Consider the following 23,042-nt stretch of genomic DNA (forward strand, 5'->3'; position numbering starts at 1 on the left):
GCTATTAGAAACTGAATGAATGACCGTATTTCAAGTCGGCAGGTCGCTTAATTTTCTTGAAGGTTAACTTTTATTACGAAGCATACAGACTAATACCGAGAATACATATTGTACGCAAGGGACACCGAAAGCCTGGGCACACTTATTCTCAATGGCACGCGAAATTTCAAACGCTATTCACCAACGTACTTTACTTAAAAATTAAATCTCATAGATTAGTCTTGAGCTCAATATTTCTATTGCTTGCAGTTAATGGAAATTTTAAAACAGTATTATTTAACAAAAACAATAAAAAACACAAAATATCTCGCATATTTTCTATTTATTTGTAACAAGGAATTAAACAATATTCAACATGTTATATACATTTCTAGTTGAAATACAGATTATTTATATATATATATACCAGTTCATTAATATATTCAAAAATCATACTCATTTAAAATTATCCCGTAAGCTAGTCTGGAAAATAAACTTGTTCTAATAATTAAAAAAACTATACAAAAATATATTCCATTTTTAAAGTTCAATTTTCCAACAATAGTCTTATATTATTTTCAAACTCCCTCCTATGTAAGTAATTAATTCTGTATTTTTGTTCCTTGCTCCACCAATTCTATACGGTGAGCAAATATAACAAATTCATTCAAATATTCAATTGTACACTCATCTGCTATCAGCTAAAACACAACCATCAAAATTAGTCTCCAGTCTGTTATTGAAATGTTCTCCTATTATACACCATCACAAAAAATACAAGTATTCATAATTTCTTGTCGCATTATATCTTAAGTAGCCCAGTATCAGGACCGATCTCCATCACAAGCTTTTGTACTTCTCTGAATTTAGGATTCGAAGCATCGCCCACAAATTGGAAAATTACAGATTCACTTGTTGTCAAAATTGCACCAACGGATTTCATATATTCAAAAGCGTATTTCCTGGAAAAATAAAAGTAAATAATAATTATATTTAATATGGCTACTAAATTGTGCTCTTGGGTACATAGTCTACACTCACAACTTCACCTGGTCCCCCAGGGACTACAAGGTAAGATTTTCAATAATTATATTTATTTAAGAAATTATCTTTGTTAATATCTAGCAATTAATAATTCCTCCAGGGTTTCAGAAATACAGCGATCAAAATAGATTTAGGAAAAATACTATGCTAATAAAGCCTCCTCGCTGATCTAGTATCTAGCGCGCGCGCCTTTGATGCACAGGGCCCCAAGTTTGATTCCTGATGGGAGTTCCTTGCAACCTGAACGCATTACTGTGTTCGGATTCCACTTTAAACTGTAGGTCGACGTCTCATATAACTTGGTGCTGAAAAGAGGCGATAAACAACCAACAACCAATGCTTAATATATAATTATAGTTTCGTTCGTAATAGGTGTTACAACATAGTTTTGGATTTTTCCACTGAACTTTTCGAAAAGACTCTTTCGAGAAGAGCAATTCTAGACTTGAAATATGCTAAAAGTTAGTGTATTGTAATGGTTCAATGTGTGTTTCGTATCAAGTATCTCACAGTCCCATTAATCGGCAAAGTAATATAAAAGAATGGTGCAAAAAATTCGAAGAGACTGGTATTGCAAAACGAACAGGCTTGCCTAAACAATCACGTGAGACTTTGAACTGTATGCGAGATTTTTTTATACTAAGAGCACTCAGAAATACACTCAACGTACAAGTAGAAGACTGCAAATGTCTCACGCAATTAGTAGCCCAGTTTTGCGCATATTCTTTGTTTTCAAATCGTGCTTCAGCTATCAATTTTCTATGTGAAACTGCAAGCAAAGATAGGGAATGATAGATTTTATTATAAATTTGTATTTAGTGAACATCTCAACCTTTACTAGGATGTTGGATGTACTTATCTTCAATAATACCAGGTTGAAAGGAAGAAGGGGGGGGGGGGGAAGTGGTAACATAAATTACGTTTTTTTTTTTTAGAGAAAAAGACTCTTTTTTTTTGGGGGGGGAATCAATTGACGGCCGTCTCTTGTTTTCTGATATTTAGTTGGTGTTGAAAGATATACAGAGTAGAGGTTTCGAGCACTTCCTGGAATTGAGTTTTTGTTACGGATTACGTTATTTGACGCACGGAAAATCTTCATATAATGGTGGAATATGTCCATGACTCCCCGACGATTACTAAGCTTTCCGTACTTTTCTCTCATAAATTTACGGGAAGTTCTTTTTAACAACTGTTAATGGCAGAAGTTGGCAGGATACTGCAGAAACATTGATTAATTCCACAACTACAGAAAGACAGTGACAACTTCATTTTCTAACGACGATCACCCACATTTTCATTCAGATATAAATGCTTACCTTAACATTAATCTTCCTATCTACTGGATTGGACACATTTCAAATGATCACTTATCTCTAGTCTTAGCCATCAAGTTCACCAGATACCACTTCGTACGATTTCTTACCCTAAGATTTTATTAAAAATTATGTGTATAGTCTCTCCTTTGTCATGAGATTTAACATAGTTTCAACAAAGAATTGTGGATGTAGTAGCTAGCATAGACCTTGGTGTATTAGAATGTTGTGGAAAGGATTAGATCACAGAAATGTCGTGTAACGTCTGTCTGAGTCACCAAAAGGCACGTACGGAACATACCTTAGTTAGGTAAAAAAAAACTTGTACAATTTTTCTGCCTGCTGGAATGGAATCTTTTCCTAACCATCTTTTCATTGCTGCGCTAACGATTCTGAAACCCTAAAAGTGATTATGAATTATACTGTAAATCTGAACTGTTTTTGTGATCAAAACTTTTTCCAACAACTTACAATATGCTTAGCTACGCGTTCTACTCCTCATTCCCTAAAGGGGAAAGAATTCGTTTCATTACCGCATTTTCAACTTAACATCTTTCCCAGTGCAATATGCTGAGCAACAAATTTAACTGTAAACTAGTTGACTATTCACACAAAGAGACATGTGCAGATTCTCAAATACAGAGTATTTTACATTGTAATTGAGGGCTATCTAATGGTACAGCATTCAAATTGAATAGATTCAGAAGTGAATCTGTATATTATATCAAGGGGTATGAGTGAGTAGTAAATAACAGTAATTTGCGAAATGAAAAACTGTCACCTAATTTTCAATAGCCTGGCGATTCACCTCAAAATCAGATGATCTTAAATTCAATTTCAGATGTCAAAAATTGAAAAAAAAAAAAAAAAAAAAAAAAATTGAGATAAAAAGGAAATGTGAGGTGTCTGCCTCCGCCAATAAACGCGGGGGATGTTAAGTACTATTCAATGACAGAAGTCTTAACCGTTAATTTTACCTCCTATGACGCGCCTATCCATGTAAAAGATAAAACATACGCTCCCTTCTTCCTTTTGGGGCAAGTGAGTAAAGACAAGGCACAATTCCTTACTTGACCTCGGTACATACTACATGCTACGTGCCTCCCACATAAGAAGGCAAAAAATGCACACAAAAAAGATTAACAAATTTTCTGTAAACTATCGATTTAATACTTTAAAATCCGATCACCAAAATGTAGTCACCTCCAAGCTGAATTCTATCAACCGACAATTTTTGCGAACAGCCTTCAGACCATAATACAGAAATTCTTATTTTTGTTTTCCAACTTGGTCTTCTACTTACATTGGTACTAAGGGCAAGCAAATCTTATCTGGTGCTCAGTAAAAGCAAAAAAAAAATCATGTTAAACACTTACAGATATGGAACACACAGTACATGTCACGAAATGAAAGAAATTTCTGGTTTAATATCCCACGACTACTCCTTTTAAGTTCAAGGAGATAGATTATTATAAAATGGTGGAATGAGAATGTGGGAGGAAACACCAGAACCCTGAAAAAACCCACGGACACGATATTGCATGCCACAAACTCACGTGGGTTGGGATAAAACCAGGGACTCCTGATACCAGAGGTGTGCTTTACCACTAAGCCATCCCATTTTAAACGACATTTTCTACTGCTTTTTATTATTGGCGTAGTATACTATACCAGTACGTAAAATAAAACGTTCCATTCTCGGTAAAACCAACATCCACCTCAGGCTAATTGCACATTTAAATAAAACTCTCATGGCGTCGAATCAAACAATGACCCTCGCACCAGATAACAGCTCTATCACTAAGCCACTGGGCCCCTACTCCACTAATATTCCTTTGTATTACAAACATACGTTACATACCTGTCAGACATACTTCTTGACGAAACAGCATCCACGGGTACGAATACATTATAACCGCCATTAAGTAGATCCAATGCAGTATTCAGGACACAAACATGAGCTTCTATGCCGCACAATATAACAGAATTTACCTACATATCAAAACAATTTATGAAACAAACTCGATTATAATCTAAGAAAAAAGAAAGAAAAGAAAAAAAAATACAATAGTAAAGTATGTTTTTAAATTTGACAAACAATATCCACTGATAAATTTATATACAGAATACAATTTCAATTTCTGAATAATTCCTGTATTTCCATGACCTCTGTGTTTCGTGGAGCCTTAGTTACAGAGAATAAACGATAACTCTCATTTTTTTTTAGATCGAATCTCACTCATATTATCTTGGGCGGCGATTAGGGGGGTAAAGGGAGGCAGTTTCCCCCCCCCCACTTTTTGAAATGACCCATTAATGTATATATCTAGCTTAATTTGGAAATGTAAAATTATTGTATTACCGGTTCATAGAAAACAAAGTATGCCATATAATATTTGATGTTGCGTGAGTATGTATTGGTTGTCTTCCCGTGGAGTTAAGAAAGCTACAGGAATTGCGTTGTGATTGCCACGGAAAATGGCCCAAAAATTAATCTATTGGAGCGCAATTCCAGATTACTTTCATTTCTTCTTACAATGTTAGTCGGCTCGATATATTAGTCAGCCGCTTTGAAACTAATTGAAAGAACATTTCACAAAAGAAGAAAAAAAGTCTTTCATGAAGCTATTCTTTAATTGCACAAAAAGTGACAATTTCTAAAATGTCTTTTCTTCTTTCTAATATTAAGGAATATTGATTAGAAAAGGGAGTAATAAGAAACAACTTGTACCTTTTGCACTGTTTTACAGTGTAACATATGAGTGAAGTGATGCGTTTAGGGGTATACGAGTGTAGGAGTGAATTCAACATAATTCTAGGTTTTAGAATTATTTTGTATAACTGAAGTGTGGAGTGATTCTAAGTATTGTTGAGTTTTGATGTCTTCCAAGAAAGTGAAATCTGCACCTAATGGCAACGAAGATATTTCGGAAGGGCCTTGGTGGCTCAGTGGTAGAGCGTTCATTTCTGGTGCGTGAGGTCCTTGGTTCAATCCTCGTTCAAGCCAAGTGAACTTTGTGGTGGACAATCACCGTGTGCATGGGTTTTCTCGGGGTTCTCCCGTTTCCTCCCACTTTCTTCACTTCACCATTTCATTCATTTCTCATCATTACCGACTTCATTAGCCTAGCCGGCATAACAGTGGAACGTAAAACAAAGATTTTAATTTCATTTTAACATGTTTCGGGAAGCTCCAAAAGTACTTCTTTAAATTTTGTACATGTGCTTGTAGTATTTACTGTCTTTCTAAGAGTAATAACATACATTTAGAAGCATGTGTGGAATTAAAAATAGAAGTTGTTCATTAATCCCCAGTTTCAATATAACTTTTTTCAAAACAAGCCTGATTATCTGTTAGTATGATTAATATTATCCTTTCTATTTATTTGTTTTGCAAATTTGTTATTAAATAGCTACCGGTAATCTGATCACAAAATTTTCCAGACAGAATTTTAAGATGTTCATAAGCAAGGAATCAAATCTTTTCTTACACCTTCGTTGTTTAAGAATATAAAGGGTTACAGTACCTACTTGTGTTGCTCTTGTCAATTTACTTAATAAAATATAAAATACGATATACGGTATTTTAACTGAAAAAGATAGTATCCTATTAGTTATATAACCTTTCGTCAAACAAAGTGTTAGAGACAACTAGTAAAACTAACACTGATATACAAATATTCAGATAATGTCTTGCCCCCCCCCCTCCTCCACTTTCAACGTCCAATCGCCGTACTGTATATCATACTGAAAGTTATTATATACTAACATACGTACTATGAAATATTATCAACAAGACTCTCTGCTCTCGAGAAACTTCGTTTCAAGAAAATTTATCCCATCAGTAAACCATTTTGGGAAGGAAGGGGAGTTCCGAAAGAAATCGATTATTTCACTTGCAAGATTTACAATGAAGTATGATAGGTTCCTCGTGGATGTATGGTTAGCGTTTTTGAGGCAGAAGACCGGGTTCAATACCCGGTGAGAGTTCAAGTAGTTCGAATCCTACATTAAGCTGTAGAGATCCATGTCTCATATAATCTTGGTGCTGAAAGGGACATTTCCATTATGAAATATGAACTAAATCATTACTGGCGTTCTCAAAAAAAAAAAAAAAAAAAAAAAAAAAATCTAATGAACTACACCTTTGAATATTTCACACAAGACTGTATATTTCACTACATTGTAAGGTGGTTAATGAAATATATTTTTATGAAACATGACAAAATTATTGCAGTTCATAAGCTGGCTTAAAAAAAGAACTTATACAATCATTAAGAAACTACTTGTGTCATAGATAGAGACATGATCTTGTGGCAATAAGAATTCGTAATTTCGTTATAAAAATATGCAGGATAAAATCGGTTAATAAAAATTCAATGTAAGAACACTTTTTTCCTTGGCAATTACAGTTAGTTACGTTTTATTTCACTTTAATTTTCACTTCTCAATTATGACTATATTAAACAATATTTGAAATTTTAAAAAATAACATTAAGCATCCTCGTTGAATAAAAGTATCATTTAAAGAAAAAAACACAGAGAGAACATTAATAGAAAAAATAACTTTAGTGTTCCCAGTTTACTTACGCAAATAACACGTAAGCGTTGTTTCAATGTTTTCTGGTGTTAAATTTGTTCTTTTGAGTTGATTTTGAGTTTATAGTCCCTTTTAGCAGCGAGGCTATATGAGACGGGACCTAATGATTAACATGGAATCCGAACCACATGAGCTCCCGCCGGGAATCGTACCCAGATTTCGACGAGGGAGCACTGTAACGAGTACAGATTTGTCTTTGTCAAAAGTTCAATGGTATTCACTGGACGCTGGACTAGCGGCACGCATGCTTTTGCATTGCTTTCCACTCAACTAAGATCGCAAACACTTCAGGATACAATGGGCGAGTGAACATCGTCACTAACGTGTTTTCGAAGTTCAGCTTCAATCCATCCTTCAGTGGTGGCTGTATGTGAGTTAGAAGCTATCATGGTAATCGATATCTGTCAGCATGCATTGTCGATCATCATAGCGTCGAATGGCAAGTGTGATGATATGAGGTGCCACCTCGACATTTCTTAAAACACGCATGTCATTTGTGAGCGTTTCTATATGCGTAAGGTGGCTCCGCATTGGGTTTTCAGAAACTTGACAGCTGACCAAAAACTCGACCGAGTGGTTCTTTTAGATTTTCTAAGCGGGGATATGATTCATGGTGAAACAGAGTGTCATCATTTTGACAGAGATAAAAACAGACGACTTCCGAAACGTTCCTAATCTCCTCCGCCAAAGAAACTTCGATGGCGATCTTCTGCGGGGAAGGTGATGACATTAGTTTTCTATAAGGCACACAGTGTTCGACCCATTCATTTCCTGCTCAAAGGACAGTCCACTAATGGAAACTATTTCTCAAACCTGATGTAGTGCCTACAACAACAGATTCAGTTGAAGTGAACTGACAAACATGGAACACGGTGTTCTCTTCATGACAACGCGCCGTGCCAGACTTCTTGCTAAACACTCAAGCAACTGCATGCCCGTAGATTTGAAGTGATCCAATATCCTCCTTACTCACCCAACTTAGCACCTTGAGATTGTCAACTGTTCCTTACCATGAAGAAGATATACCTGGAGGAGAAGCATTTTCATAAGGACAAAGCTGTTATAGATGCTGTAAACTACCGGTTATACACCCAGGAAGGAAATATTTTTACAGTGAGATAGAGACTGCAAATAGTACTTTAAATACCAAAGAACTATGTAGACCTCAAATAAAATTTCAACTCGGTAGCAAGTTACCTTCCCCGTCAGGCCAGAAACTATCCAGTCGACCTTTTCATATAAGTTTACAGAACATTTATTATTTTAAAATATACATTATTATTAATAAATTGCGTTCAAGCTTATCATTACGAAGAACTTATTATATTTACCTCTGGTTTGCTATTCAACACTTCACATACTTCTGGAGTCAGCATTGAAAATTGAGTTTTTACAAACGGCTTGATTTCATGCTTATCTAATTCAAGTTCTGGAACTGTGTTACCTAAACCTGAGAGAGAGAGAGACAAAAGATGAACATACAAGCACACACATATTTTAAATTGTTGACCATGCTTGTTAAATAGTAACCAAATATCTTTGTCTCGTGCACAATTTACTGCACACTTTCTCTAATTACTAAGCCGCAACATGGTAAGGCTAAGAAAAAAAAAAAATAATCGACCTCACCATTCCCATACCCGTCCAATGCTCTTAAAAAAATTCTATCCATATTTACTGTATTTAGAATACAATAAAACAATAATACCGAACATTCATTATACACTAGCACAGTATCTCGGCATTCTGAATACACTCATACACATAATAAGAAAACATGTATCACAACTTAACCTATCTCTTTGATCATCTACTACCAAAAAAACTATCTTATTTTCATCTTCTAATGCACTAAAATTATGTTTTAGAACCTTTTGGTGCATTTTAAGATTTTTAAATTTATTTATTTCTAAAAATATTTATCTTTTTGTAGGCATTTTATCAACATCTTTTTAAATCTTTGAAGTGTTCTTTTATCTTCTCTAAGTAGTTATATTGCTTGTTAACATCGCTTGAGTAATAGAAACACTGAATAATTTCGCAAAGTTTTAATGCAGTTTCCGCTAACTCTTCTGTGAAATATAGCAATTTTCCTAACTCTCGGCTTATTTTGAAGTGATTCCCAGACTTTTTTGACTCACTTTATTTTCCTGATTGTCAAGATCAGTGTTAACCCCGCATGGTGCTGAATTGGGAGAGTTATGTTTAATTCCCGATGCAGCATCATGTGGTTCGAATCTCACATTAATCTATACGTCCACCCCTAAAGTATCCTTGGTGGTGCAAGGAACGTAACACTCCAAACATACAACGAACCAGGATCACCTGAACAGTCTTTTTTTAACTATTATTTTTTTATTTTAAAGTTTACCAAGCCACGACTAACAAGACGCTGATAATAATGAATGAAATGGTGGAATGAAAATAATAATAATAATAATAATAATAATAATAATAATAATAATAATAATAATAATAATAATAATAATAATAATAATAATAATAATAAAAACTGTCAGGAAACCGGAGAACCCTGAAAAACCCGCGCACATGGTGTCTGTTCACCACGAAGCCCACCTGGCACAAACTGGCAAGGAATCCACGCATCAGAGGTAAATTAGGAAACCAACATACAGGAAATTTTGTTACGGTTATTTTTTCACGTTTATTGAACTAAGTAGAGACGAAGTAAACGACCAGAACAGCTTACCTTATTTTAATCAAACTTGCAAAACAATTCAGTTGGTGTTGGACTCTGTAAAATCGAAGTTTCGGATATTCGTTGCAAGAACAACGCTAGTAGAAGAACGTAATTTCAGAACAGGAAAATAGCAAACAAAATATAGCTTGTTACAATTCGATAACTGTTTTACATGTTCATTTTGTACTATGCATAACATTATAGGAAACACCAGCAAAAAAATCTTTCAAACTTCTAAGTTCCAGTGTTATACGCTAAAAACAAAGACTGAAGCCAGTTCCAGTGTTATAAGCTAAAAACAAAGACTGAAGCCGTTTCTGCAAAGTCTGAAACACTATTTTAGTTTTCTTTATCGGTGGTTGGTCCACAGCATCTTGATCAAACACAGTTGAAACTGTTGCTTTATCTTGTTATTTTAAGATATACAGAGTTGGTTCTGATCGGAGGGTTACGGGGCGTGTTCCCTTTCAAGTAAATAATTTTGTGAAATGTTCATACTAGTTTCAGGATTTGTTCTTGTACTTGTTGTTCAGGAAGATTTCCTTCACCCCACCCCCGCCTCATGTATATAATGTCACATGTGGATTTTGGGCTTCTTCCTTGTTGGAACTGTTTGTGCCTTTGGTGCGACATTCTTGGTTGTAAGAGAAATTGGTGATAGTTCATATTTTTTTCCAGTAGGTGTGTCTAGTCATATGGTAGTATATAGTAGTTTGCTACTGTGATGTCACGTGTTGTTTTCTATTTATTTGTAGTCGGTGTGTGTTAGCTGTTTGGTTTGTGCGGTTGTATAATACGTGGAAGCGCGTAGTTCAAGTTTCATTTTATTTTCGCTATTTTCGACGTATGGTAAAGTGTACTTTTTTTTTTTTTTTTTTTTTTTAATGTGAACTTGAGTATTGAGCAAGTGTTGTTGTTGTTTTATTTTTTTCGTGTGTGAAATCACTAATAATTAGTTTATTATTCATGAGTGTTCTGGTACGGTTAAGTATTAAATCTGTCTCCGATTGGCTAACGTTTTGTCGGGAGGTCTGCTTAGAAACTCTAGTTAAAGAATCAGGTGGTTTAATAGGTGAGGCTGGTTTGCATGTAGAGGTCGACGAGCATGCTGGATCTCTATATCATTAGCGGTAGTGTGTTTTTTATTTGTTAATTGATATTATTTTTATTCTTGATTTGTTTTCCATTTGTGCATTTTTTTTAAATTACGAAATGTTTTTATAGGGTTTCGTTTATCCAGTTATATTTCACGGAGGTATGGGGGGCGGTACTTCTGAATACAAGCTCTCCACATTTTACATTTTTTTCTTTTTGACATTTTTAGCTGACAATTAAATATCGTAGATGAAGATAATGGATAGTTTGGATTAGGTTAGGGTAAAAACTGGTTTTCACTTCATTTAAAGTATGTTGATTTTATTTGTGACTATTTTGGATCCACATTTTGGAGATGCGGTTGTTTAAGAATCGATTTATCTGAACCGGTTTCCAGAGTGGTTTGGGAAGCAGTTTCCAAAGATGTTTCTATTCCCTGGAGTAGTCTAGGAGTGAGTTTGGGGGGAGAATAACAATTTATCTGTTCCGAGGAACTGATACCTAAACTACTCCGGGAAGTGGGTCACATAAATCGGTTGCAGTTACTGTCCGGGTCAAAGTAAAGACTTGACAAAATGAGTGTGTGAATATAATTACTGTCAGTGCACAACATATTTAAATGAATTTTTAGTGATAGCAAAACTATTGTGTGTATAAGCGTTCTCTTACACTATCCTCCTTTATGCGTATACCCTCTTCGCTAACGCGCATGTTCCCTACGGATGCACCCTCATGATAACTCTTGGGCTCTGTTGTTGCGCTCTCACCCGGTTATATAGCATTTGTACTCTATAGTACCTACCTAGCACAAGTTGGTTCGTGTTTTATACACGGTAGTTTTTATACCATACGTCCAGTGGGCCATGCAGAAGTCAATCTGCAAGTAGTAATGAAGCGCATAATTTAGTATATGCTTTGCTAGAAGCTCAAACCTAACCTGAAAATGTAAGAAATATGCCAACATTTCGTAGAGCCGTCTGCTAAAATAATTCCGACAAAAGAGTCTTACAAATTGATTCACTGAATGAAATAACCAAAGTAAAAACGGCTAAATCCACCTGGTAGTAGCTATTGTTACTTATCATGCTCGGTTTTACTTATGTAAGTTTAGAGATGTCCCTCCTTTTTATATATAAAATTTTAGGAAAATTAACAGGAGAAACGAGGTAAAAATTTATGATTTGGAGTTCTGATATTTAGGTGAGATGTACAATTGGGTACTATTTGTAAGACGCGGAAGGTTTCGATGATTCAGAATGGTAGTAGTATAGGATGCCGGATTGGTGTATTGAATTTTACATAATTACATAATAATAGTAACGATAACGTGCAGGTGTAGTTTTCGCGCACCACTAGAAATAATTGTTGAAAAATTGTACTTCTTTTACTAATATACTTCCTACTGTCTGCTAAAAGATTTGCGCTGGGCGACATGAAAATATCTCACTTGGCATAGATAATATTGAAGGTGGTCACCAGAGGGAATTGTTAAAAACTTACAATTCTTTTCGATTTGCATATAAATACGGTTTTCGGGTGTACGCATAAGAACTACAGTGCAAAAGCACAATCTAACCTGTACTAGGTGGTCACAAATAAAGCACAAATTCTACCTAACCGAGTCTGAGTAGGGGCGAGATGGTTCAGCCTAAGGTGCGTCCGATGGGTGCAGGCGCAGCAGTGATGGTGGGCACATGCAAAGGGCGACAGTAGTGAGAAAAGAATGGATTTTGGAAAATATGAGTTTTAATAGCACATGTTATGGCTTTATACTAGTAACGTTCCACTTGTAAACATAAAGTAGAGCATCTGTACACTGTAAACAAATACACCGCCGACGAAAAATGACATCTAATAGTCATCTTTCATACGCACTCACGTATCTTATCCACCATAAAACACTTGTATTGATATTACACCTGTAACCCTACACTTGTAAACCTGAAATACAGCTGTATTACTTTGTATAAAATTTTGTTGCTTGCAGAAATGTTCTTTATGAATATATCTTTTCATACAAAGTATTAAATTTCACCTATCAACCTGTCAATCTTCCAAAATGTGGTGCGCCAAAACTAAATCAGCACCAAATATAATCTATTAAATTTTTATGAGAACCACAGATTACTGAATTTATGTGATAATTGAAGGGATATAGTATACGAGAGTGCCTCATCATTTAGCGAGGACTCACGAAGTGCAGTCTTTTAAGGATTATTCATTGAGGATATAGGAACTTCAAAATGAGGTAAAAACGCGACTTTCATTTAATTACTGAGTAATATAAAATAAAATGTACGTCGGTTTGCGTTGCGTTTCGTTGTGTTTTATGGTATGCGAAGAATAATAATGTGCCCTTGTACGTAGTGTATGAGTATATGTGGGGGATTTGAAACACATATCGCATGTCACGTGCACGTGGATGCTTCTTATTACTTCTAAATGTAATAAAATCATTTTTATACGTAGTGCAACAGTAGGAAGTATCCACGCGCACAGATCATGAGGCACTGTTGTATACTATTGCCATTGAAGTTTCTATGAAAACCGGGTATAGTCACTGTTCTACTGTAACTCGTCGTACCAGGTTAGGGGTGAGGGGGGTACATTTGAACAGGGGGTACCTTTGAACATTTAACATAACAGGCTAGAAATAATAGCATATCTGGTAGTTTCAAAATTTTTTAGTTTGGCAAAACTGCGTTGCGTGACGGTCAACTGTTATCTGCCATTTTAGTGTAACTGTTGATGAACAGCAGTATTTTGTTACATTTGTGGGGTGAAAAGTTGGAATTTTTGTGAAGTTTTGTAAGATTTTTGACAGAAGCCTGTGTTTTGATATTATCTGCCATTCATTGCAGAAGCAAGTACATTAATTTACTTATCTCATGTTGCCCTTTGTACTTCACAATAGTTTGTACTATCTGGGTATTACCAAATTCCGCTTGGTCATGCCGGTTGGGGCAGTTTTGAACAAAAATTAGGGGGCACATTTGAACATTGTTCTACCTCTAGTTTTCTGAAACTTATAAGTACCACCAACATGTTTATGCTCTCAGACAAGGAAGACAAATGTTCAGTGCCAACTGCTGATATTGTGTGTAGACTTTCTAATCCCACAACTTCTGGAGAGACAAAGCGTACTGCAAAAATTCTGACATTTCATGTTGATTTGCAGAATTTTAGGGTAGAATAAATTTTGTGTCCAGTGCCCGGTTAGTGGTGAAAAAAATGTAATTTCTTAGATCTCTTAGATTGTTAGTAGTAATAGGTTTTCCATTAAGCCTATCATGTATGACGAGCAAAATTAAAAAGTGAATCATAATCATATTTTCACAGATATGCTACGATGATCATATTCTTTTAAATTTTTCTTCAGATCACACCTACGCCTATAGATATGTTGTCTACATATCCTTTTGTGTGTGTGTGTGTGTGTGTAACGTATAACGTACAGCATATATGCAGGCCCGTATTTAGGTAACTACTATTCTGTGCTCGAACACAGGACGTCACAATTTAGGGGGCGGCATTTAAAAAAAAAAAAAAAAAAAAACAAGATTCACAATAAAGTTATATTTATTACTATTACACTCAGAGACCCGCGCAAGAGCGAGAAAATGTTTAATTCGTTCTAATTACAGTAGTTATTAATTAGCTAGCTTATCTGATTATTTTTAAAAAGTCATTTTCTCCTACTCCCACCCCAAGGGGTGAGGATGAACTTGAACATCATGAAAACTGATACCCTTAAACTCAGCGACCTCGAAAACAATGAATTCAACACTAATATCTGTCGTTTTCGATTACTTTTAAACTCTCGCCCGCCTCACTCGGGAGTTAAGTATGACCTTGAAGTTGAATTGCATTAAAACTGCCACTATTCATCTCAGTGACCCCAAAAACTATGAATTCAACTCAATTCGGATGTGTTTCCGAAGGGGAGGCAAATTATTTAGAGCACAGAGGCGCACAATATACAAATACGGGCCTGTATATATGTTTCAGCAATTATTACTATTATTATTATTTCCTTGCCATATGCGATTGGTTAATTCTTGTGCCTTACACCGTTAATGGTGCTTTGTTACATTAGCCTTGTTGTTCGTAAACGAATTCATCCTGAAAATAACAATTATTCTAGTAAAATAATGGTTTGTTCAAAACTGCCCCACGTATGTTCAAATCTACCCCATGCTTGTTTAAATCTACCCCCCAAGGGGGTACATTTGAACATCCCCTGCGCCCTTGCACAGAATGACAAGATCAAACAAAGTACTCTATTTTATGGCAAATATAGTGTATATTATATTTAGTTTTTGCTACAGTTCTAGGAGGAAATTTACTGTGTGTTTGGAAGCAAAAACGAATATTCGAAAACAGATGTTCAAATGTACCCCCCTCTCCCCTACTTAAGTTTTTCGTAAGCTTGAAAAATGAAATGAATTCTTTAAGTTTTACGTCCCACGTTTTTACCGGTTAGGCTAAAGGAGACCTTTTGTGGGTTTTGAAACTGGAGGAGCACCTCTAAAACTTAAGCCCTTAAGTCTACTCATTTTTAATAGACATTTCCATTTGTATTATAACAAATCGTACAAACCTTTCGGGTACTGTTCTGTGGCCAATACAGGCATATCTACTATTTTGGCAGCTTGAAGAATCCTGCTTGACATGCAAACAATATCATCAAAATATTTAATATGTGGGCGAAATTTTGTTTGTATGTCCGTTAAAAACAGAATTGTGCTTTTGGGATTGATCTTAATCAGTCTTTTAGCCAAATTTGCCACTGACATGATTCCTTGTTTACTTTGTCTTGTCTTGTCGTTGACCATTACCGGTCAAATAGGTAGGTGCATCAGCTCGCTAGTCATGTGTGCTACGAATGTCAAATGTGGACCTCACACGGAAGGTTTATGATTCAGGAACAAAATTGAATAAAATACAGGCCACAATTGGGAAGAAAGGACACAATCGGGAAAAAGGTCAATGTCAGGAAAAGGTCAAAATCGGGAAAGAAGTTCAGACAGTGAAAGAGGGCTGAAAGCCAAGTTGAACAGAGCAAAAATTTAAAGCAAAGTGGGAAGTGTATAATGAAAAAAGAACAAAGAGTAGAAAAAAGAAAAGGGATGTATGTACGTGTAAATACAAGGATCTTATAAAATAGATCTAAATGTAAGGGAAAGTGTAAGTGTAGCGCAAGGACACTAGAGAAAGAAGGTTGCCTCAATAATGCGCTCCATTGTGAGGAGAATGCAGAGGAAAATGACGTCATGAGTTTCCCCGTCTAGCCATTCGAGAAATTCTCTTCGCGCCTCTTCCACGACATAGCCTTTCCGAATTCCGCGCTTTTCTTTTCACATTTTTTAATACTAGTTTTCGGGATGTGCCTGGACAAAGGTGTGCTGTAGCTCTTTGCCGAAACTTTTACAAGAAAGATAACAGTAGTAAGGGCCTGACCTGAGGACACTTTGGACTTTGACCCCGACCTTTATGACGTCATAGGTCAAAGGTCAATGACCTTGGCCCGGGGTCAATGACCTAGGGGAACATAGGACCATCCCCTCTAAATTTTGGCAGGGGTACCTCGGCCCACCCCCTAAATTTTGGCAGGGGTACATAGGACCACCCCCCTTAAATTTTGGAAATTGCCAAATCTAAAAATTTGGTGTGGTAGCCTAGGACCATAGTATATACCTCTATCAGCATTGGGTGTCTATGTCGTTCCCTTTCATGGGTAAAAAATTGCCAAAAATTCAAATTTCGGGGGTTTTTGACCTAATTTATCCCCTTTGATGAGGTATTATTACCCTATATAGTTATATGGGCGTATACAGGGGTCCATTACCTTTCATAACATATGGGTATATTAATGCACCACTTGAAAAATTTGGGAGGGAGTACCTTGGCCCACCCTTTAAATTTTGGAAATTGACCAATTTAAACATTGGGTATTATAGTACAGGACCCTAATATGTATCATGATAAATTTGGGCGGTCCACCTCGTTTCCTTCTAGGGGTACAAAATTGCCAAAAATATAAACGTAAGCAATACGTTGTACCACGTGTTTGGTTTTCGACCTAATTTATCTCCTTGGATGAGGTCCTATTACCTTATATAGTTATATGCTCATGTATAGTGGTCCAGTATCTATCATAAGGCATGGGTACATTGGTGCACCCCTTTAAATTTTTGGGAAGGGTACCTTGGCTCACCCCTTACATTTTGGAAAATGTCAAATTTAAACATTTGGTATTATAGTACAGGATCTCAATATGTATCATGATAAATTTGGGTGGACCACCTCGTTCCCTTTTAGGGGTACAAAATTGCCAAAATATAAACGTAAGCAATACGTTATACCCCGTGTTTGGTTTTTTGGTCGATTTTATCCCCTTTGATGAGGTGTTATTATCCTATATAGTTATATGGTCATGTATAAGGTTCCATTACCTTTCATAAGATATGGGTATATTTGTGCACTCCTTTAAAAATTTGAGAGGGGTACTTTGGCCCACCCCTTAAATTTTGGAAATTACCCAATTTAAACATTTGGTATTATAGTACAGGATATCAATATGTATCATGATAAATTTGGGTGGACCACCTCGTTCCCTTTTAGGGGTACAAAATTGCCAAAATATAAACGTAAGCAATACGTTATACCACGTGTTTGGTCTTTGGTCGATTTTATCCCCTTTGATGAGGTGTTATTATCCTATATAGTTATATGGTCATGTATAAGGTTCCATTACCTTTCATAAGATATGGGTATATTTGTGCACTCCTTTAAATATTTGGGAGGGGTACTTTGGCCCACCCCTTAAATTTTAGAAATTGCTCATTTTATATATTTGGTATTATAGTACTGGACCCTAACATGTATTATGATAAATTTGAGTGGTTCTGCTCGTTCCCTTTTAGGGGTACGAAATTGCCAAAATGTAAACGTAAGCAATATGTTGTACCACGTGTTTGGTTTTGACCTAAGTTATCCCCTTGGATGAGGTCCTATTACCTTATATGGTTATATGGTTATGTATATAGGTTCATTTCCTATCATAAGACATGGGTACATTTGTGCACTCCTTTTAAAATTTGTGAGGGGTACCTTGGCCCACCCCTTAAATTTTAGAAATCGCACATTTTATATAGGCTATTTGGTATTATAGTACTGGACCCTAACATGTATTATGATAAATTTGGGTGGTTCACCTCGTTCCCTTTTAGGGGTACGAAATTGCCCAATTTTAGTACAACCACGTGTTTGTTTTGGCTCAATTTATCCCCTTGGATGAGGTCCTATTACCTCTTATGATTATATGGTTATGTATATTGGTCCATTCCCTATTATAAGACATGGGTATATTGATGCACCCTTTAAAAATTTGGGAGGGGTACCTTGGCCCACCTCTTTATTTTGGGAATTGTCCAATTTAAACATTTGGTGTAATAGTATAAGACCCTAATATATATATATATATATATATATATATATATATATATATATATATATATATATATATATATATATATATATACTATAAATTTGGGTGGTCCATCTCGTTCCCTTTCATGGGTACGAAATTGCCAAATTTTAGTACAACCACGTGTTTCGTTTTTGACCTAATTTATTCCCTTGGATGAGGTCCTATTACCTTATATGATTATATGGTCATGTATAGGGTCCATTTCCTATCATAAGACATAGGTAGATTGATGCACACCGGAAGGGGTACCATAGCCAATCCCTTAAATTTTGCAATTTTTCCAATTTAAGCATTCGCTATCATAGTACATGACCTCAATATGTATCATGATAAATTTGGGTGGTCCACATCGTTCCCTTTCATGGGTAAAAAAAAAAATTGCCAAAATATAAACATAAGCAATATGTTGTACCACGTGTTTGGTTTTTGGCCCAATTTATCCCGTTTGATGCGGTCTTATTACCGTATATGGTTATATGGTCATGTATATAGGTTCATTTCCTATCATAAGACATGGGTACATTGATGCACCCTTTAAAATTTGGGAGGGGTATCTTAGCTCATCCACTCAGTTTTAGAAATTGTTTAATATAAGCATTTGGTATCTTCGTACAGGTCTTCAATATGTACCACTATAAATTTGGATGGTCCACATCGTTCCCTTTCATGAGTAAAGAACTACCAAAAATCAAATTTTCGGAGGTTATTGACCCCTATTTAGCACGTTATATGGTTTATTACCTTTATATGTTTATGTGCCCTTTTAAATTTGGGAATTATCAAATAACAAAATTCGGTAAACGTTTTTCTAGGACCCATTGTTATTTCTCTTATGGCCAAATATTCAAAATTTAAAGGTTGTTGACCGGCTTTATTATTGAATAAGTACAGGATTTATTACTTTTTCATAAGACACAGGTGTATTTGTGTACCAATCTTAAATTTTGGGAGGGGTACATTTCTTATTGTCATATCAATAATTGGTAATTGTTCATTGGGTAAATCATTGTGAAACATTAGTATGATCACGTGATCAGTTATTGACCTATGATGGGATTAGGAGTCCAGGACATTGGTACATTTAAACTTTGTAGGATAATTTGAGAATGCGTCATTGGTATTGATTATTACAGCCAAATATAAACGTAAGCAATACGATGTACCACGTGATTGACCTTGATGAGGTAGTGTACAGGGATACATAGCTAACCTTATTGAATCTTATGACTCATAGTCTTAAGGGAATACATGCTACAACACTGGCAAAGTTATTGTTGATGCAATTTGATTGGTTGATCACTATCTTTCGTGCAATCTGATTGGCTGATCACTATATTTCGTGCAATCTGATTGGTTGCTGATTTTCAAATCTTTGCTGCATTCAGTTTTAAGTTTTGTTTAACATTTAAAAATCTTGGTTTCGTTCAACATTTTGCACTCACTGATAAATATGATCAAAACCGTTTATTTGTTAATCGAATAGTTAAAGACCGAATAAAGTTTGACGGTTAACCGTGGAACGTAAATTTTTTAGTTTAAAAATTTTTTGTTTGAAAGTTTTTGTTTGAAAACTCTGGTTTCAAATTTGTGTTTGAATTTTTTTGTTTCAGAATTTTGTTTGAATTTATGTTTTAAAATTTTTTGTTTGAAATTTTTTTTGTAAATTTTTAATTTTTTTGTTGCAAAATTTTGTTTGAAAATTTTTTGTTCGAAATTTTTGTTTTGAAATTTTTCGTTTCCAAATTTTTTTGTTTAAATTTTTTTGTTTGAACATTTTTGTTTGGAAAATTTTTGGTTTCAAATTTTTAAGTTTGTGCAGTCATTAGTGAAGAACCGGAACTGCTTAGAAGAAAATTTGGTTTGAAAATTTTTGTTTCGAAAGTTCTGTTTGAAATTTTTGTTTCAAAGTTTGGTTTGACATTTTTAAATGTTTGTGCACTCATTAGTAAAGAACCGGAACTGTTTAGAACTAAAACCTCTGGCAACATTGTGGTGCAATACTACACATCAGAACATGATGATGCAACGTCATCAGTTTTGCATCATATATAAGTATCGTTTGAGTTAGTATTCGTGATAACATCACCATGGCTACTTGTCTGCAGTTTCTAAACACACGTGATGTGATAAAATCATTTACCAAGATTACTGATTTACAACAGAATGTACCTTATAGAATCTTAGCTAGCCAAATGATCCCTACAAAGTTTGGATTAAGAATCGTAGTGAAGCTTCAAAATGATAAGAATATAATTTTACCAGCAAGATATTTACCCATGGAAGCATCAAAACAAGAAGAAGTGCTGCGTTTCTTAAATACTGGATCTGTATCTTTATGTTATAAAAGACTCTTGGGTCGAAGTCATCAATTTGAATTTAGTACACAGCCGGATTCGTCAGCAATTGTGATGTAATCATGAATTCAAACGTCAGCACATTCCTTTGACGTCAGACAGTTGTATGAATTTGGTTGGTCAGCATGACGTCAGTAACTGTGATGAAATCATGAATTCAAATTTCAGCACATTCCTTTCCTATGACATCAGGCGTAATTCTATAAATCAACCAATACACTGTCATCCCACGAAATCATTTGAGCAAGTGTTTTTCAGGAGGAAAGATGGGTACTTCTAACGATAAAGAGTTCATCTTCGCAAGCTATTATCCAATAAATATATTTCAAACAAAACATGTGATGATTGGTATCAGTGCTAGAACATTTGAACCAGTGATTCGATTGGGCAAAGCAGAACAATTTGGTGTACAACTGAGCTGTGAAGAATGGCAAATATTATGTTCACGAATCGACCAAATGAACGATTATTTTCATGATGAGCTAAATGTGACCATAGTCAAATCATTAGGCTCAAATCATGAAGTGGTGATGCGTACAGTCCTCGAAGAGAAGATGGTGCTGTTACGTAAAAAGAGTACATTCCATGTCTCTCGCAACATGGTGTATCTAACGCAAACGGAATGGAACAAATTCATCAGCGTATTCGAGTGTGTTAAACATGCAGTGGAAGTGTGCAACAAAACAAGTATATTCCTGAAAAAGTACTATTTTGAAAAATGTGTTATGCATATTGTACAACATGTATCTAGATATTGTGATGGTTGTCAACATCGTTCGTGGGTGCATACCTGTATTGATAAACAGTTTATTTGTGATCAAATGGACATTGAGATTCCACCAATTGATATTGCAATAGAGCTTAAAAGACTTCAGTTGGAATTAAAATTATACGCTAAAGACAAACTAGTGCAAGAAGTTCAAAATACATTGTATCGACAATATCCAGATCCTATATCTGGTATGGATGTATGTGGAGTGTAATAAAATGATCTATTTCAATAAATTGTGCTTTTTCATTTCAAGTACAACCCCATGTTCTGACTATTGCACCACAATGATGCCAGAGGTTTTAGTTCTAAACAATTCCGGTTCTTTACTAATGAGTGCACAAACTTTTAAAAATGTCAAACCAAACTTTGAAACAAAAATTTCAAACAAAACTTTCGAAACAAAAATTTTCAAACCAAATTTTCTTCTAAGCAATTCCGGTTCTTCACTAATGAGTGCACAAACTTAAAAATTTGAAACCAAAAATTTTCCAAACAAAAATGTTCAAACAAAAAAATTTTAAACAAAAAAATTTGGAAACGAAAAATTTCAAAACAAAAATTTCAAAACAAAAATTTCAAACAAAAAATTTTCAAACAAAATTTTGCAACAAAAAATTAAAAATTTTCAAACAAAAAAAATTTCAAACAAAAAATTTTGAAACAAATTTCAAACAAAATTCTGAAACAAAAAAATTCAAACACAAATTTGAAACAACTGTTTTCAAACAAAAACTTTCAAACAAAAAAATTTTCAAACTAAAAAATTTACGTTTCACGGTTAACCGTCAAACTTTATCCGGTTTTTAACTATTCGATTAACAAATAAACGGTTTTGATCATATTTATCAGTGAGTGCAAAATGTTGAACGAAACCAAGATTTTTAAATGTTAAACAAAACTTAAAACTGAATGCAGCAAAGATTTGAAAATCAGCAACCAATCAGATTGCACAAAAGATAGTGATCAACCAATCAAATTGCATCAACAATAACTTTGCCAGTGTTGTAGCATGTATTCCCTTAAGACTATGAGTCATAAGATTCAATAAGGTTAGCTATGTATCCCTGTACACTACCTCATCAAGGTCAATCACGTGGTACATCGTATTGCTTACGTTTATATTTGGCTGTAATAATCAATACCAATGACGCATTCTCAAATTATCCTACAAAGTTTAAATGTACCAATGTCCTGGACTACTAATCCCATCATAGGTCAATAACTGATCACGTGATCATACTAATGTTTCACAATGATTTACCCAATGAACAATTACCAATTATTGATATGACAATAAGAAATGTACCCCTCCCAAAATTTAAGATTGGTACACAAATACACCTGTGTCTTATGAAAAAGTAATAAATCCTGTACTTATTCAATAATAAAGCCGGTCAACAACCTTTAAATTTTGAATATTTGGCCATAAGAGGAATAACAATGGGTCCTAGAAAAACGTTTACCGAATTTTGTTATTTGATAATTCCCAAATTTAAAAGGGCACATAAACATATAAAGGTAATAAACCATATAACGTGCTAAATAGGGGTCAATAACCTCCGAAAATTTGATTTTTGGTAGTTCTTTACCCATGACAGGGAACGATGTGGACCATCCAAATTTATAGTGGTACATATTGAAGACCTGTACGAAGATACCAAATGCTTATATTAAACAATTTCTAAAACTGAG

At 34.9% G+C, this 23,042-nt stretch overlaps 1 protein-coding gene across 1 annotated transcript; it reads right to left on the minus strand.

The window, feature by feature from the left end:
• Positions 1-303: 303 nt before the first annotated feature.
• On the minus strand, positions 304-15,564 carry LOC145673278 (isochorismatase domain-containing protein 2-like). Its single transcript, XM_081742825.1, has 4 exons — positions 15,333-15,564; positions 8,268-8,386; positions 4,198-4,328; positions 304-941 (listed from the first exon to the last, which is right to left on the minus strand). The coding sequence occupies exons 1-4, from the start codon at positions 15,526-15,528 to the stop codon at positions 782-784; spliced, it is 606 nt and encodes a 201-aa protein (XP_081598951.1). The 5' UTR covers positions 15,529-15,564; the 3' UTR covers positions 304-781.
• Positions 15,565-23,042: the final 7,478 nt, after the last annotated feature.

The sequence above is a fragment of the Thermobia domestica genome, chromosome 16 (genome assembly GCF_964235325.1).
Source record: "Thermobia domestica chromosome 16, izTheDome1.hap1.1, whole genome shotgun sequence".
NCBI classification, from domain to species: domain Eukaryota; kingdom Metazoa; phylum Arthropoda; class Insecta; order Zygentoma; family Lepismatidae; genus Thermobia; species Thermobia domestica.